Source organism: Littorina saxatilis, linkage group LG17, assembly GCF_037325665.1.
Source record: "Littorina saxatilis isolate snail1 linkage group LG17, US_GU_Lsax_2.0, whole genome shotgun sequence".
NCBI classification, from domain to species: Eukaryota; Metazoa; Mollusca; class Gastropoda; order Littorinimorpha; family Littorinidae; genus Littorina; species Littorina saxatilis.
The window spans coordinates 25079172-25093655 of NC_090261.1; the positions used below are offsets into that span (position 1 = coordinate 25079172).

General features: G+C 42.6%; 1 protein-coding gene across 4 annotated transcripts in view; it reads right to left on the reverse strand.

The window, feature by feature from the left end:
• Positions 1-14484, reverse strand: part of LOC138952465 (protein phosphatase 1 regulatory subunit 37-like) — a 47640-nt gene that overhangs the window by 22918 nt on the left and 10238 nt on the right. The window contains exons 11-14 of one of the 4 annotated variants that reach the window (XR_011451381.1): positions 13960-14163; positions 11764-13567; positions 9112-9195; positions 5712-8009 (exon numbers count right to left, since the gene is read on the reverse strand). Coding sequence is in view for 2 of the 4 variants with exons in the window: in XM_070324135.1 (XP_070180236.1) it covers positions 7927-8009; positions 9112-9195; positions 11764-13567; positions 13960-14163 (2175 nt within the window). In the remaining 2 variants the exon portion in view is untranslated. Of the gene's footprint in view, positions 1-1577; positions 8010-9111; positions 9196-11763; positions 13568-13959; positions 14164-14484 lie in introns of those variants that run through there. The other 3 variants (XR_011451380.1, XM_070324135.1, XM_070324136.1) reach the window with 3 other exon arrangements.

Here is a 14484-nt window from a genome sequence, read left to right on the forward strand (position 1 = left end):
AGATGCCAACATGAAACTGCACTGTGCTCTTTATTCTTGTCTGTTGGACGTAAACAACAGAAACCACAGTCGATGAAGGTCCTGAGCGAAAGAGAGTGAAAAACCGGCCACAGTTCTCAGCATCGTGTGTCTGTGTGTAACCTCTTTCATTGACAAGATACTCTTGTTTCCCCTCAGCCTTGACCAGTGAGTCGGTTGCCTAATCTGTGAACCCTTCAGTTGTCTTGCTTTGTCAAAAGTTACGACACAGTCAACTGGTTTTGCTCTGAGTGAACAGTTGGAGCTGACCTCTCTGGCCACAGCCCCAAACAGTACATGGCTGGAGGGAGTGAGAGAGAGAGGGAGGGGGGGTGGGGGTGGAGGGGTAGCTGGCTAAACTCTGTGGGGTGTCCGGTGTCACTGCATATGTCAGCAGGAAGAGCATTGAAGAGAAATAGAGAGGTGTACTCTTCCACACAATTTCAAAGCATCAGTTGTCGCGGCTTGGGGTAGGCATTAGTGAGGGAGAGTGGGAGCTGTGTTATGTACAGTGTATTTCCGACTGAAGAGTGAAAAGTCACTGCCATGCCACATGATCGGCAATAAAGCCAGACAAGATGAAAATAAATTACATGATTATGACATGCAGCTCTATCTGCTGCTATTTATTCAAACTGGTTTTCAAGCTTATTCTTGCAAAGCATCTGCACACGCTCCTCTGTGCTGTGTTCGTGTGGCTGCTTTCGTATGTCAGTGCATGGTGAGTGTGTTCACTGCCTTGAGGATTTATTTTATCTCTTCTTTTCAACACTTTTCATACAAATCATTTTTACAGAACGTTTAAAGAAGTATTAGGAGTTTATTGTTTAGTAGCCACAAGAAGTGATTAGCATAGACTCAATCCTGTTGTTTGTGTGTCTCTGTGTGAGTGTATGGGGGAGGGGGTGGTGTGGTCACCCCTCCCGTGACCGGACACCTGCAATGTACGGACAGTTTTGCTATGGCCCAAGGGTGTCCGTTCATGAGAGGGACTGCTGTAGTACAATATATTACCTTACTGGGAGAATGCAAGTTTCCAGTACAAAGGACTTAACATTTCTTACATACTGCTTGACTAAATTCTTTACAAAAATTGACTATATTCTATACAAGAAACACTTAACAAGGGTAAAAAGAGAAACAGAATCCGTTAGTCGCCTCTTATGACATGCTGGGGAGCATCGGGTAAATTCTTCCCCCTAACCCGTGGGGGGGGGGGGGGTCTTCTGAATAGAGAGGTCGATGTGAATGAGAGCACTGACAGTAGCAACAAAGCAAGTATCACAACCTATTTCCAAAGAGGAGGCAACTATGCATAGCAATCTCTCCAACTGTTTTGATCACTGCATAGTGTGTGTGTGTGTGTGTAAATCGTCAGGTTGAGGTAATAAGTATGTACAAGTATGTATACATGTATGTACACTGAACATGTTCATTTTTGTGTGAATTGCCATGAGCTCTTCTGAGAAAGGGATGAGTAATTAGTGAACATTATTATCATTAACAGCATAAGTAACACTGTGAACACACCCATACATGCCATACTCAAACACCAAAACGTCAGTCCTCTTATTGATTTTTACAACAGAAAAATGATGTATGTATATACATATATGACATGCTACTCCAGACCTTCGCATAAAACCATTGCAAGATTCAATTAACTTTGTGTTTTGTCTGCCTGCTTGTCCTTTTGTGTTTCACCACTGACTGCAACCACACCATATTTTAAAAAAATTCACAAGTAAAACATAAATCATTACACAAGCATAGTGCAAATCAACAATGTGCAGTTCAGACTTCATTCATACACAGGCATCAGTGACTGTTCCTTCTGCCAACACTGTCATTCAATATTGGTAACTGTCTTCAAATTGGTTTGCATAAATATCAGTTGATTGAAATATAAACTAACACCTCAAATCATATGTACACATCAACTGGAATAATTAAACCATGTAAATGGTACATCAGAGTAGCATAGACCATACCCATCTCGCTATACCCAGCAGTTCATATGTATCTGTCAACTTTACGATCCTGTCAAATTCTAAAAGAATCCATGTGAATGGAAACCGTAGCAAATAAGCACAGAAAGAATCACAGTTTTGGGTTCATGTCAGAAAACTAACTTGTGGGACGACAAATGTAATCCATTCCACATCTCAAAAACAAGTAAACATGTATTTAACATAAAGAGGCTCTGATTCTGTCATAATACATACTCATCATCATCATCATAATAATGTTAATAGTGATAAGCATAATTATAATAAACAAACCTCTGGCTGTAAGATTGATGAAAGAGTGTTGTTTCTGAAGAGACAATTTTGACAATTCCCTCAATTCAGTACCAGCCGGGGCAAAATTGCTTGCCCTGTTTTGATTCAACTGGTGTTGATGACACATGCCTCATTCTTGCAAACTATTCCCTTCATTTGTTTAAAAAAAAAAAGAAGTTCTCCCTGACTCACAAATTTCTTAGGAATGGACAAATACCGACTGAGAAAAGCCTGGGTCACACACAACCTATGCCATAACAGATGAAAAGTTGATAATAACCTCATGTTCAACAATGATCCTGGTACTTTGGATGATTTAAAGACATTTTCTAAGAACATCTTGAAAGTTACAATGTGCTCTTAATCATTTTTAAAGCACAGTGAACTGAAAAATGAACAAAAAGTTAGGTTTTTACACAGAGTATATCAAACTATAATATGGAAACAAACAAACAAAAACCACAAAAATTAGATAAAATCAAATAAAATCACACAACTTGGCCAGCTGAACTACACATACACAGTTCTATGCTGTATACAGTCAGGTATGATGCAGTAGGCACTTAGCACTAAACTAAGTAACTTCAAAAAATCTTTTTCTTTGCAATGTCAACAGTGAAGTTGAATCTGTTAAAAATGCCCAGATGGTGAACATATTTAATGGCAATAAAGGCAAAGACTGACAAGCGAGACTAGACTATGTCAGGGTACACAAAGAAGCAGCATGTGGGGTATCAAAACTCAGCCTGAACAATGTTGAGGTCACTAATACATTGTACCATGGGACAAAATGCTGCTCTTTCATTTTTCAGATTGATTCTTTCTTCCAGCACAATATTTCTGAAATTGGCAGAATTCTAGCTTCCAGAATAGACATGCATCCTCTGGATAGGGTGTATAAACCGTCTCCTCTTTTTATTTGTTTACTTACTTATTCATTTTCTTTATTTTTTTTCTGGTCTCAATATTAAGCCCGTTTGGGCACTCAACGTGTGTTGGGTTCAGCGGAGTATCTCAGGGCCGGACCAAGTTCGTTTGGGGGGGGGGGGGGGGGTCCAACTGAAGGCAGGGGTCCCGGGGCCGCTAAGGCCCCGGTGGGGTGCAGGGGCAATGCCCCGCTGGGGGGTCAAAATTACACATTTTCATAATTTGAAATAGTTTTAGAAGACCAAATAAACTAAGGGAGTTGGGGGTAGAGCTTAAAAAGTCCACATATTTTTTTTTCTTTTCTCTGATAGGTACATCGGATGGCCCGGGGGGGGGGGGGGGGGGTGTTCCGGAACCCAGGAACCCCCTCCCCAGATCCGGCCCTGTAACTCATAACCAATCAAATAAGTTTCATTTTATCACTTTACAAATATGTTCACCTCTAACCATCTTTCCAGTGCATGTATTTGCTGATTGTCATCGAAACAGCTGGACTCCAAAAAGATATTCTTATATATCCCATGACCTCCCTTCTTTGTCTCTGTAAATGTACTCTAGGTATATTTCTTGTATTTCCATTGTTCTCTTGTTACATCTATGATGTAACTATTGCACTCTTATAACACATAAAATAGTGGATAAATAAGGGTGCACGAAATACATCATAGCTGGCTCTACTTTCTGTCGTCCTTGACATTCCAAAATGCACATGTACCTGTCGACCGGATGTGCAAGGGGTTACCACGCTTTTGAGAACTTGTGCGAGAGTCGTTCAGTGCTAAAGCTGAGTTTTAGTCTCGACTTGCCGAGACTACCATCACAGCGTCATAGATTTCATGACGTCTGTCGTCCATCGCGTCATATTATGGCGACGTAATCTGTTATGTTTCCTTCTATCCGCTGTTCTATTTCTCTCTTGTGATCAACATGACAAGCCGTGTGTTTGAGTGTGTGTACTCGTGCTCTCAACTAAAACAGAAGTCAAACTAGCACTCGTTAAAAACCCAGTCCGTCCGACCAGCACTGCTATGTTCAGGCTATGCTCATGTGAAGTTACAGCGTGCCCGGTTCACACGCCCTTATCGGTACATCATCGACTACGATTGTTCTCTGGACAAGCTGTTTAATGCATTTTGCGAGTATTTCTAGCTCTTCTGCGGTGCAGTAGGCCCTATAGACGAAGGTGTCCAAGATCTCAGGAGATGCGTGTGTAACCACTAGGTATTCAGTCAAATCCGTATAAGAGGCTTTCAACTGACGGGGACAACCAAGCCACCATTATGCACTGACTTGACATAGATCAACAGACGTGCCTTTAGAATAAGGTATGTGCAGAGGTGCCTCATCTGAACAGACAACTAAAGCTTGATGTTTCTGTCACACTTTGTCTTTTAGATCTTCATGGGATATACAGGTTACAACACTCGTGAATTTTTATATGGCTTGTATTTCAGTCAAGACCCAGCGGGAATATCAAAGGGACTCACTCGCCAGAGGCTCGTGAGTCCCTTGATATTCATCCGCTGGGTCTTGACTGAAATACAAGCCATATAAAAATCCACTGGTGTTGTAACCTCTATATATATGGCAGTAAGAGATGCTCCTTGTGCTCTATACCTTTTTACTGACTGTTCGACATAGATCATCAGTGGGACACTAACAAATTCACTGCATTACATGAACTTAAATGTAATACAGAGGAACTTAAAAAGACAAACAATAAAACCACAGAAATGTCAAATAAAAGATTCCTGTTTGCATAACAAACACTAAGGCAAGTGGTTTTCTGCATGGTAAATAAGAGGAACAAAAAAATAACTTTACCACAAATATTCCGCATATCAGCGAGTGCATGAACAGACGTAGCATTTAAAGTTCCCATCAACTAAAAAGACTGGATAACAATAAAGGTGAACATCATAAAAATAATTTCATTGTAAATCATTTTATTCATGGTGCTGGGCATTGTGAACAAATACTGTACCAGCATTTTCCTTCTGTGTGTCACTGTTTAGTGGTAGATAACTGTCCGATTCACGATTACACTATAAATAAAGCTCAAAATGGCGAGTTTAGATCAAAGGAAATGAATGGAAACAGAACAAATTGGGTGCAAAACTAGGCCTCATACCAAATAATGCAACAACAAATCAATCAGACATTGTTTTAATTTGGACATTTCATATTATTACTTTGTATTTCAATGTTACAATCTGGGTTCATTTTTTTTCTTTGGACTAACCCTTGTAAAATCATTGTCCGAGTATATCATCACAAATTGCACCATTTCCAAACACACACACAAACAAACACTTGCCAATTCACACACCTCTGTGCATTAAAAAAAAGCAAACAATTTTAACATTGTATTTCATACACATGTGTTTGCTTATTTCATTCTGATCACCTCTCACAACCTACAATGCATTAACAAACAAGAAGGGCAAAGCCCATACGACTCACATGCTTGACCTTGACCTTTACATGACCTTGACCTTCAGGGTCAAGGTCAAATAACTAAACCTAGCAATGACATCATACACTAAGAACTGCTTTACACATTTTTCCTACCAAAATACATGTGACCTTGACCCAAGGTCAAGGTCATCCAAGGTCATGCAACACAAAGCTGTTAATTCAAGACATAGGAAGTACAATGGTGCTTATTGGCTCTTTCTACCATGAGATATGGTCACTTTTAGTGGTTCACTACCTTATTTTGGTCACATTTCATAAGGGTCAAAGTGACCTTGACCTTGATCATATGTGACCAAATGTGTCTCATGATGAAAGCATAACATGTGCCCCACATAATTTTTAAGTTTGAAACAGTTATCTTCCATAGTTCAGGGTCAAGGTCACTTCAAAATATGTATACAATCCAACTTTGAAGAGCTCCTGTGACCTTGACCTTGAAGCAAGGTAAACCAAACTGGTATCAAAAGATGGGGCTTACTTTGCCCTATATATCATATATAGGTGAGGTATTCAATCTCAAAAACTTCAGAGAAAATGGGAAAAATGTGAAAAATAGCTGTTTTTTAGACAACATTTATGGCCCCTGCGACCTTGACCTTGAAGCAAGTTCAAGATGCTATGTATGTTTTTTGGGGCCTTGTCATCATACACCATCTTGCCAAATTCGGTACTGATAGACTGAATAGTGTCCAAGAAATATCCAACGTTAAAGTTTTCCGGACGGCCGGACGGCCGGCCGGACGGCCGGCCGGACGGCCGGCCGGACGGACGGACGGACGGACGACTCGGGTGAGTACATAGACTCACTTTTGCTTCGCATGTGAGTCAAAAAGGTACAGACAGATTAATTTACTGTACTAAATGAATTAAAATTCCTTGCAATGAGATCAGAGAATGTCCTTTTTTCAGACTAACTAAACACGGTTTTTTTATGATCGCGCGCGCGCATGCGTGTGTGTTGAAATTTCTTTCTTGTTCTCTTGGGAAACTTTCTAAAGTTCATATTTCTGATGCAGGAGAAAAAAGCAAGTATGACTGAACATTTTGTATGAAATGTGTAACCTTAAAAAAGTGAAACTGAAAGGCAGCCCTGTCAGCGCATTACTTCTCTGTACGCTTTGCAAAGAATGCTCAACATTCAGTTTTGTGTTTGAAGTCTTCCTTCTCACTGAGCTTTATGAGAACCTTAGTCTGTAGTGTGATTCACATTTGTTCTGCACAAACCCAACACCAATATTATTTTTAAATAAGTGATCAAAATGGACGCTGGACAGTTCAAATGCATTAAAACAGAACACAATGACCTCACACCTTCACCCTTCACTCAAATATTAAACCTGCTTGTCTCTAGGAGTCACGGACAGGGGATCAATCTCAAAGTTTAAACCCCCTGAAAGGGTGAGCATTTTCTCCCTGTTTTGCTGTGTATCTATCCAGGATTCAACAGCAGGACAATACCTGCTACACAGGTAAAGGTAAACAGCATGGCCTTGGAGAATACAACTTGGTGCGTCTCTTGCAAAAGAAAAATCACGATTTGTTTGATCCCACATGCTGCTTTCAATGCCCTCAATCACAGATGCAAGGCTGTCAATGTACAATTCACTAACTCCTGATGGTTCAAAAAGCGCACTCTTTGAAATACCAAGATACATTTTCCCCAAGACACTGAACATCCAACACAGCTCGAGTTTGCAGAAAAAAAACAGAAACTGTTCACCCGTTCAAGCACTTCATTTTACCCACAATCAAAAGAGAGAGAACAATGGGACAATTTTTCAATCGCAAAGGTTCAATAGTCTTGCAATTCAGTTATTTATCATTTGTTTTAAAGTCAAGAGTAAAACAGAGCACTGAAATAGTATACATGAAAATTGCAAAAGCTCTAAGATGAACACATGCATAAAACCGCGGCACCGGAAGATGTCTCGGGGGGGGGGGTACAAAAGAGACAATGGTTAAAGTTGACTAATGCACTGATGTTGCTAAGGCAATTCATGACCTAAACACAACACAACTAAAACGCTGAACAAGTAGTGACAGCTCTTCTGATGTTCACAACGATGTTGCTGATGGAACTGTTTGCTGTTGACATTGCCTCATATACAATCAATCAATCAATCAATGACGCTTATATCGCGCATATTCCGTGGGTACAGTTCTAGGCGCTCTGCAGGGGGAGAAATACTCGGGAATTGCACATATTATACAGGATGATGGTTTATGCCGTCGACTGGCTTTCCGCGCTGTCCTCATTGCCGAGCTGTTTGTCAGTGTCACTGTTCCTATCTGGGGACTGGTCTTCTGCAAGAAGTGAGTGCAAGGTAAATCAGACACAGAAAACACAAAATGTTGCAAGTGATTCTTATCAATCTCTGTTCCATTTTCTTTGTCCTTATTTTCAGATCAGTTACCGGAAAATCAGAAAAAAAGTCTCTATCCTTTTTTCTGAAAGTCTTCAGTCTAGGCTCTTATTCAGAAAACAACAGCAGTACCAACATGGACAGTCTGATCAAAGTAATCGGCAACTACAGCTACACAGCATTTTTTTTAGTAAAAGCAAGTATGTTCATAACATTATGGACATGTTTGCATAATGGAAAATACACCTTGCCATGTTTAAGTTATAAACACCACAACCGCAGCACATGCTCACTGAAGACAAATTAATATACTTGTTCAAATGCTGTTTTATACATGGCTATCATATGAAACAAGCTACATGTATCAGTACCAAGCAGAACATAACCTATGCAAGAGACCCCAATCCCCCCCCCCCCTCACAATCCCCCCCCCCCCCCCCACAACCCCCCCCCCCCTTTTCCCATGCCTCTTTAACCTCCCTCCTGCGCCTCCCACAGGGAATAGTTTGCAAGAAAAATGTAAGCAAGTCTAAATAAGAACAGAAAACAACACACAGGCACAGGCATACCCAGACAGACAGTTAGACGGAGAGACACACAACACACTATTCTCAAACTCAAAGTGAACAAATCAACCGCAACACTTCATCTCTTGTCTTGATTTGCTTTTCCAGCCTTCCTTTTAACTTCTGTTTTTTCTATTTATTTTATTCTATTGTGACTTCCCTGATAGTAAATGCATGTACGGTACAATCAGATACGATTTTCTGGATTTCTTTTCTTTTCTTCTTTCAGGGGTGGGAGATGGGGGGAGGGAGAAGGTATTGGATGGGCAAATATTTATCTGCATACAACATTCAGTGCAGTGTTTGTGATACATCAAATCACAATTAGTTAGTTTTTTTCAGTATTTATTAACTAAAACATGCATGCAACCTCTACTGTCAAAGCATCTGTTAGTGTTCTGAAAAGAGTGGAGAGTATGAGACAGTGGTAGGGTCTGTCCCTTTCACACAGCACAAACACAGGCTCAAACTACTCACGCTGCAGAGGCCATGGAAGCTCATTTCTGACACTGGCTAGCATGGCATCAAGTTCTCGCTCAAACTCATCAGGCGTGTGCATTTCTGGGGTGCGCAGGGCAGACAAACAGAGAGTGTTTGTGACGCAACAACAAAGCATGCGAGGGTAGGGTGAGGAAGGGACTTTGGGCAAGTGGTTAACTGGGTCTGCTAACAAATGTGCACTGAGAGCAAACGCTGGGCACAAAACATACAGTCACACCCACAAACACAGGCAACACCCACTATTCTAGTTTTCTACTGACTGCAGACAAGGTGATTTAAACTCGCAAGCTGCTGAAGAAGTTAACAGACTCTGGATTGATTTAATTATACTGCATGCACTTAACAAATGTGTTGCGTTAACTGGTAAAATGTGAGTGAAAACAAGAAAACCCTGAAACTGATCTCTTTGTAGAATAGAAACTGTTGTTCTACTTTGAGAAAATATGGTGTTCACATCTAAGATTGTTGCACAAAGACCCATGAATCTGAAAACATGAAAGAAACTTACAAAACTTGTCACGATCAAAAGTAGCACTAGCAGAACCTGCATAGGAGTTTATGACAGTCTCGGTCTTACAACTGCCAAATACTGATCGTAGACGGTGTGCACGTTTTGTGTGTGTACACATCGTTCTTGCATGTGTATTCTTTTGGGTCACTTAATTTTCATACTGACAAAAATGTTTTGCAATGAAAATGCCGCTTGCAGGTGTATGCACATCAATCTTCACCATACTGGGCTAAGAACTTTACGATTTGACGACTGTGGGTGACTAAAGTGCCCATGGTTTTAAATAGGGAATTTGTGCCTTAACATCTTCACCGTACTGGGCAAAGAACTTTATTATTTGACGACAGTGGGTGACTAAAGAACCTATGGTTTTAAAGAGGGAATTTCCTGATCTGATGACTGTGGGTACCTTAGGCACGCATACACTCGACAGCAGTAAATGGCTGCAAACAACATGAAATGAAGCACTGGTGTGTGTGTGTGTGTGTGTGTGTGTGTGTGTGTGTGTGTGTGTGTGCGCGCATACTGTACATATGTGCATCTCTCTCTCTCTCTCTCTCTCTCTCTCTCTCTCTCTCTCTCTCTCTCTCTCTCTCTCTCTCTCTCTCTCTCTCTCTCTCTCTCTCTCTCTCTCTTTCATCGAATCATGTTGGGCTCTCACAAAAAAATGCAGAAGCAGTTAGTCATGTTCTCGTCCAAAAGCATCAAGCCTCTTGGTTGTAAACGAACATACTGCCAAGTGGCAGCACATTTCACAGAAACTCCATGTCCTGTGCTCCATAACTAGAAACTGCGTAGGAGGGAAAACGTTCTTGCAATATATATATATTATGATCATAAAAATACACCACCTTTATCAGTTTATGTGTTGAAATAAGTGGTATTCGTTGTACTTTACTTCCCTAAACAGTTGCACACTGCCTTGCAGTCAACTGAACAGATGAAAGTGCGAAAGCAAATACAAGGGTCGAAGTGCACATGTGGCACTTTCTGTGTGTACTAGTTTCCCATGCACTGTCCGTTCAGCTGTGAGAACACAATGAGACCTAACGGGACCATTGCCACTGTACAGTATTTTTGACCAGCCAGCTAGCTACAAGCCAGCTTGTTGCGTTTTTAGATTTCTGGTGTGTAAACAAATGCCTACAGAGTCGTCCGTGAAGCCCAAATATGCTACTGTTAAAATATGGATGCCTCATGCACCCACAGTCGTAGGTGAAGGGTATATGAAGGGCTTGGCATCTGATGATCTGTACTCAGGCACCCACACTCGATTTTTGTTTTTTTTATTTCAAAAGTTTATTCACCATTTTCAAGATCACCTAAAGTTGCTTGGTTGTAACATCAAAAACAAAGAAATTATGGGGCAGTTAATGGTAGAGTGATTGGTGAAGGTTCATGTAGATGTGCATGAAAGGGAGAAGTGACAAGTGTTTACCAATATTTCTTAATGAGTCTACCACTTTTACCGTCTTTCTCCTGCTGCCCAAGGACCATAGCATAACACCATGCTTAACATGAGTCAGTAAGTAGTACACATGCACATTTACTTCACACAATAAAAGCAGAATACATTTAGGACGGCACAAATTACTGCTAAAATGGATTGCTGTGCACACAGGTTTTGTTAGTACTTTACAGTCACTACTACCACACAAGCAATTCATTAAGCATTTAGCAAAGATACATGAAGGGAAACAAACTACACTCAAGCACCTACTTTAGGCATTGAATTAAGTTTTAATGAAACATGACTACAGTAGACATTTTTGACACAATCACTTCTCTACATACTGGAGAAAAGGTCTACTAATTATGATCATCGTCAAGATTACATCTTAAAACTGCTCCTCTGTTTCAACATGTCCTTGTTTTATCAATGAAAAATTAAAAGAATTTGTTTGTGAATTTGTGTGTGAATACACTAGATAAAATGTGTGTGTAGATACACTAGATACACTCCTAGTAAGACAGACCGACAGACAGGTAGAAATAGGGGCATGCGGCTACGTCAAATGTTACCCGGGGCACAGCTGGGTTGCTAAATCCTTTTCTTAACATTTGTTACTATAATAACAGAGCTCAGCCTATCATGTTACTTACAACTCAAGACTCACCTGTATTACTTTCACCAACACAGTCAGCCCCATCAATTGAGTTAAGGGCGCTGGCCAATTCCTGCGTCAGCCCGTTCATGGAGAGAGATGTGAAGAAATCGGGTTGCTTCTCTCCTTCTCTGACTTTCTGCTCTCCCTTTTCCTGACCCCCCAGACTGGAGGCATCCACGGCTAGCCAGGTGTCCCCCAGGCCTGGACTGTTCTCTCTCCAAGCTCCTTTCTTTGACTCTCCTCCTCCCTGACCCACTGTGTGAGAGGACAGGGAGGATGGTGAGGGAGATGGCACAGGCGTGGAAGCAGGTTTCACGCAGCCGGCTCCGAAAAGACTGAGGTCTTCCTCATTGATGTCGAAATGTGTAAACTCCATGGTTTTGAACAAGGGAGACTCTTCCGGGACTTGGTGTGCTGGTGCTGGGTGACCGTTGGATTTTCCCGATGACTGTAGATCTGTAAAAGATGGTTCTGGGTCTGCCAGAAATGATTTTAGATCTGCAGCGCTGGTTACTGTGTTTTCCAGCTCCCCAGGCTCATCTGTTACAGCAAGCACGGCTGCAACTTCCACCTTTTCTCTGTCGTCTGTTGATGGATGTGACTGGTTTTCCATCCTTCCCACCTCTGCTTCAAGGTCATTTGCAGCCGCCTCTAACCTTTCTGGAACACTTGGATTTTGTTGTGGGACCACAGAGGATGATGCCGCAAACAGGTCATCATCAGAATAGCAGTCTTCTTCCACAGCTGGAATGTTCTGAGTATCGATGCCAGCTTCTGCACTTACAGTGTCTGAACTGTCTGCTGGCATTTCCTTTCCACCATTTTTACCACATTCGTTCTGCCCCACCACCACTTCCTCACCAAGCGAGCGGCTTTCTGATGCCCCGCTTGACACCGGTTCACCACCGCCAAGACTAGAGTCCACTGACGTAAGGTTGGCACTATCACAGCCTACACTGCTCAACACCTCTCCGCCAGCGGGAGAGGTGGGAGTCTGCATAACTCCCAACGGGTCCAAGTCCCCACAACCACCACCCTCCTCCACTCCTTCCTGAGCAACCATACCATCACCTTTCTGGGATACATTCTTTCTGGTAAGGGTCTCTTGTCCCTCTCCTTCACCGAACCCCTCCATGGGATCGTCCGCTGTGCAAACTTGATCCATCTCGTGTTGCTCTTCCAACTTGCCCTGAGCCTCTGCTGGTAGGGTGGAGTCAGACACAATCTGCTGCAGGAAGACGTTGACAGTCTTGGTGGAAAGATCCTGGCACAGGAGGGTGGGACTGATGGGGGAGGGGCCTCCACCCACCGCCAGCCTCCCAGCTCCTGCGCTGAGTCTCATGGCAGGGGTGTGACTGACCCCAGTGGCCCCAGTATCCAGCACGCCTGTCTTGGACACAGTGGGAGAGGCGGGTGAAAGCTCGTACACTCTGCTGACGCTGAAAATCTTGCGGGCAGTGGGTTTGGGGTAGTACTGGGGGGACAGCAGTAGCTCAGGGGGAGGAGAGCGAAGGGAGGAGGTCCGGGGGTTGGGGCGTGGAAGGGATAAACTGGCCTCACTGGTAGAGGCGGTGGATGCGATGGCAGCTTGCGATGTCAGAGGGTTTGGAAGATCCAGGCTCTGGGGCGGGGAAGACAAAGAGACTTCAGGGATCCCGGTCTGTGTCTCCCCTGCCTGTACAGGGAAGATGTGTACATCTGCACAGTGCGGTGACTCCAGAGATTCCTGGGGCGTGAGGTGCTGAGCATCCAGCAGAAGGCTGGGCCGACGCTTCTGGCCTGGCTCCGGAGAGTCAGTAACAGAGTACAGCATCTGGCAGAACATTGAAAACTGGTCAGAACATGTCCCAAAGCAATACATCTTTGTTCTTTTTCTCTCTGTTGATCTAACTGAGTAACTACTTGTGAGGAGTTGGGCTCTTCCTCCCTTCTCTACCTCCTATCGTAGTGAGTTGTGTCCACTTCAACTATTTCTCAAGGATCTTCATTTGCGAATCTAATCTCCTTTCCGGAATTACCATTTTGGGTTAGAGAGTACATCATGTACAGTTCAGTGAACAAGATAAATATACATTCTCTGGAATTGCATGGTCGATTTCAATTACATTCAGGACAGTTTTTCTCGCCTGAACACCTTTATTCTGCACCCCCCAACCAATGCTGTCTCATATATCTCCTCTCCACCTGTACTTCTCCCTTTCTCACCTCTGGGTGGGCCTGAACGGCCTCCTGTGCAGATGTGATGATGGATTGTACAGAAGCACGAGCAGTCATTTCCACCTGTGCCCTCTCCTCCATCTGTCTCCGCTCTTCCTCCTCTCTCTCCAGAATGCCTTGCTGATTTCGTTCCAGGAAACCCTTGATCTCCTGCTGCAGGCGTCGCTGCTGGTCTGCGTAGTCCTTCATCCCCTGTGAACAGTGAACAAGATGATCAGAATACTGAAAGCTTTCATATCCAGCTCTCTCCTTCCTAAGATGTTTCCAGTATAAAGCATAGGATGTGTCTTGCAGCACAATTTTCTTCTTCCCTTCCATGGACCAGAGATAAACGCAACAACGGAAATAAAACCTGGATTAGCAACATATAAATGCCACAAATGTTTGCGTGCCCAAAACAAAGTCTGACTGGTTCACTCTTACGTGTTCTGTGAAAAATTGCTCATAAATCCCAGAAGCAGTCATATTGCAGTCTCCTATTAGTTAAATTGATGTGAGTATTCTTAGAAATAG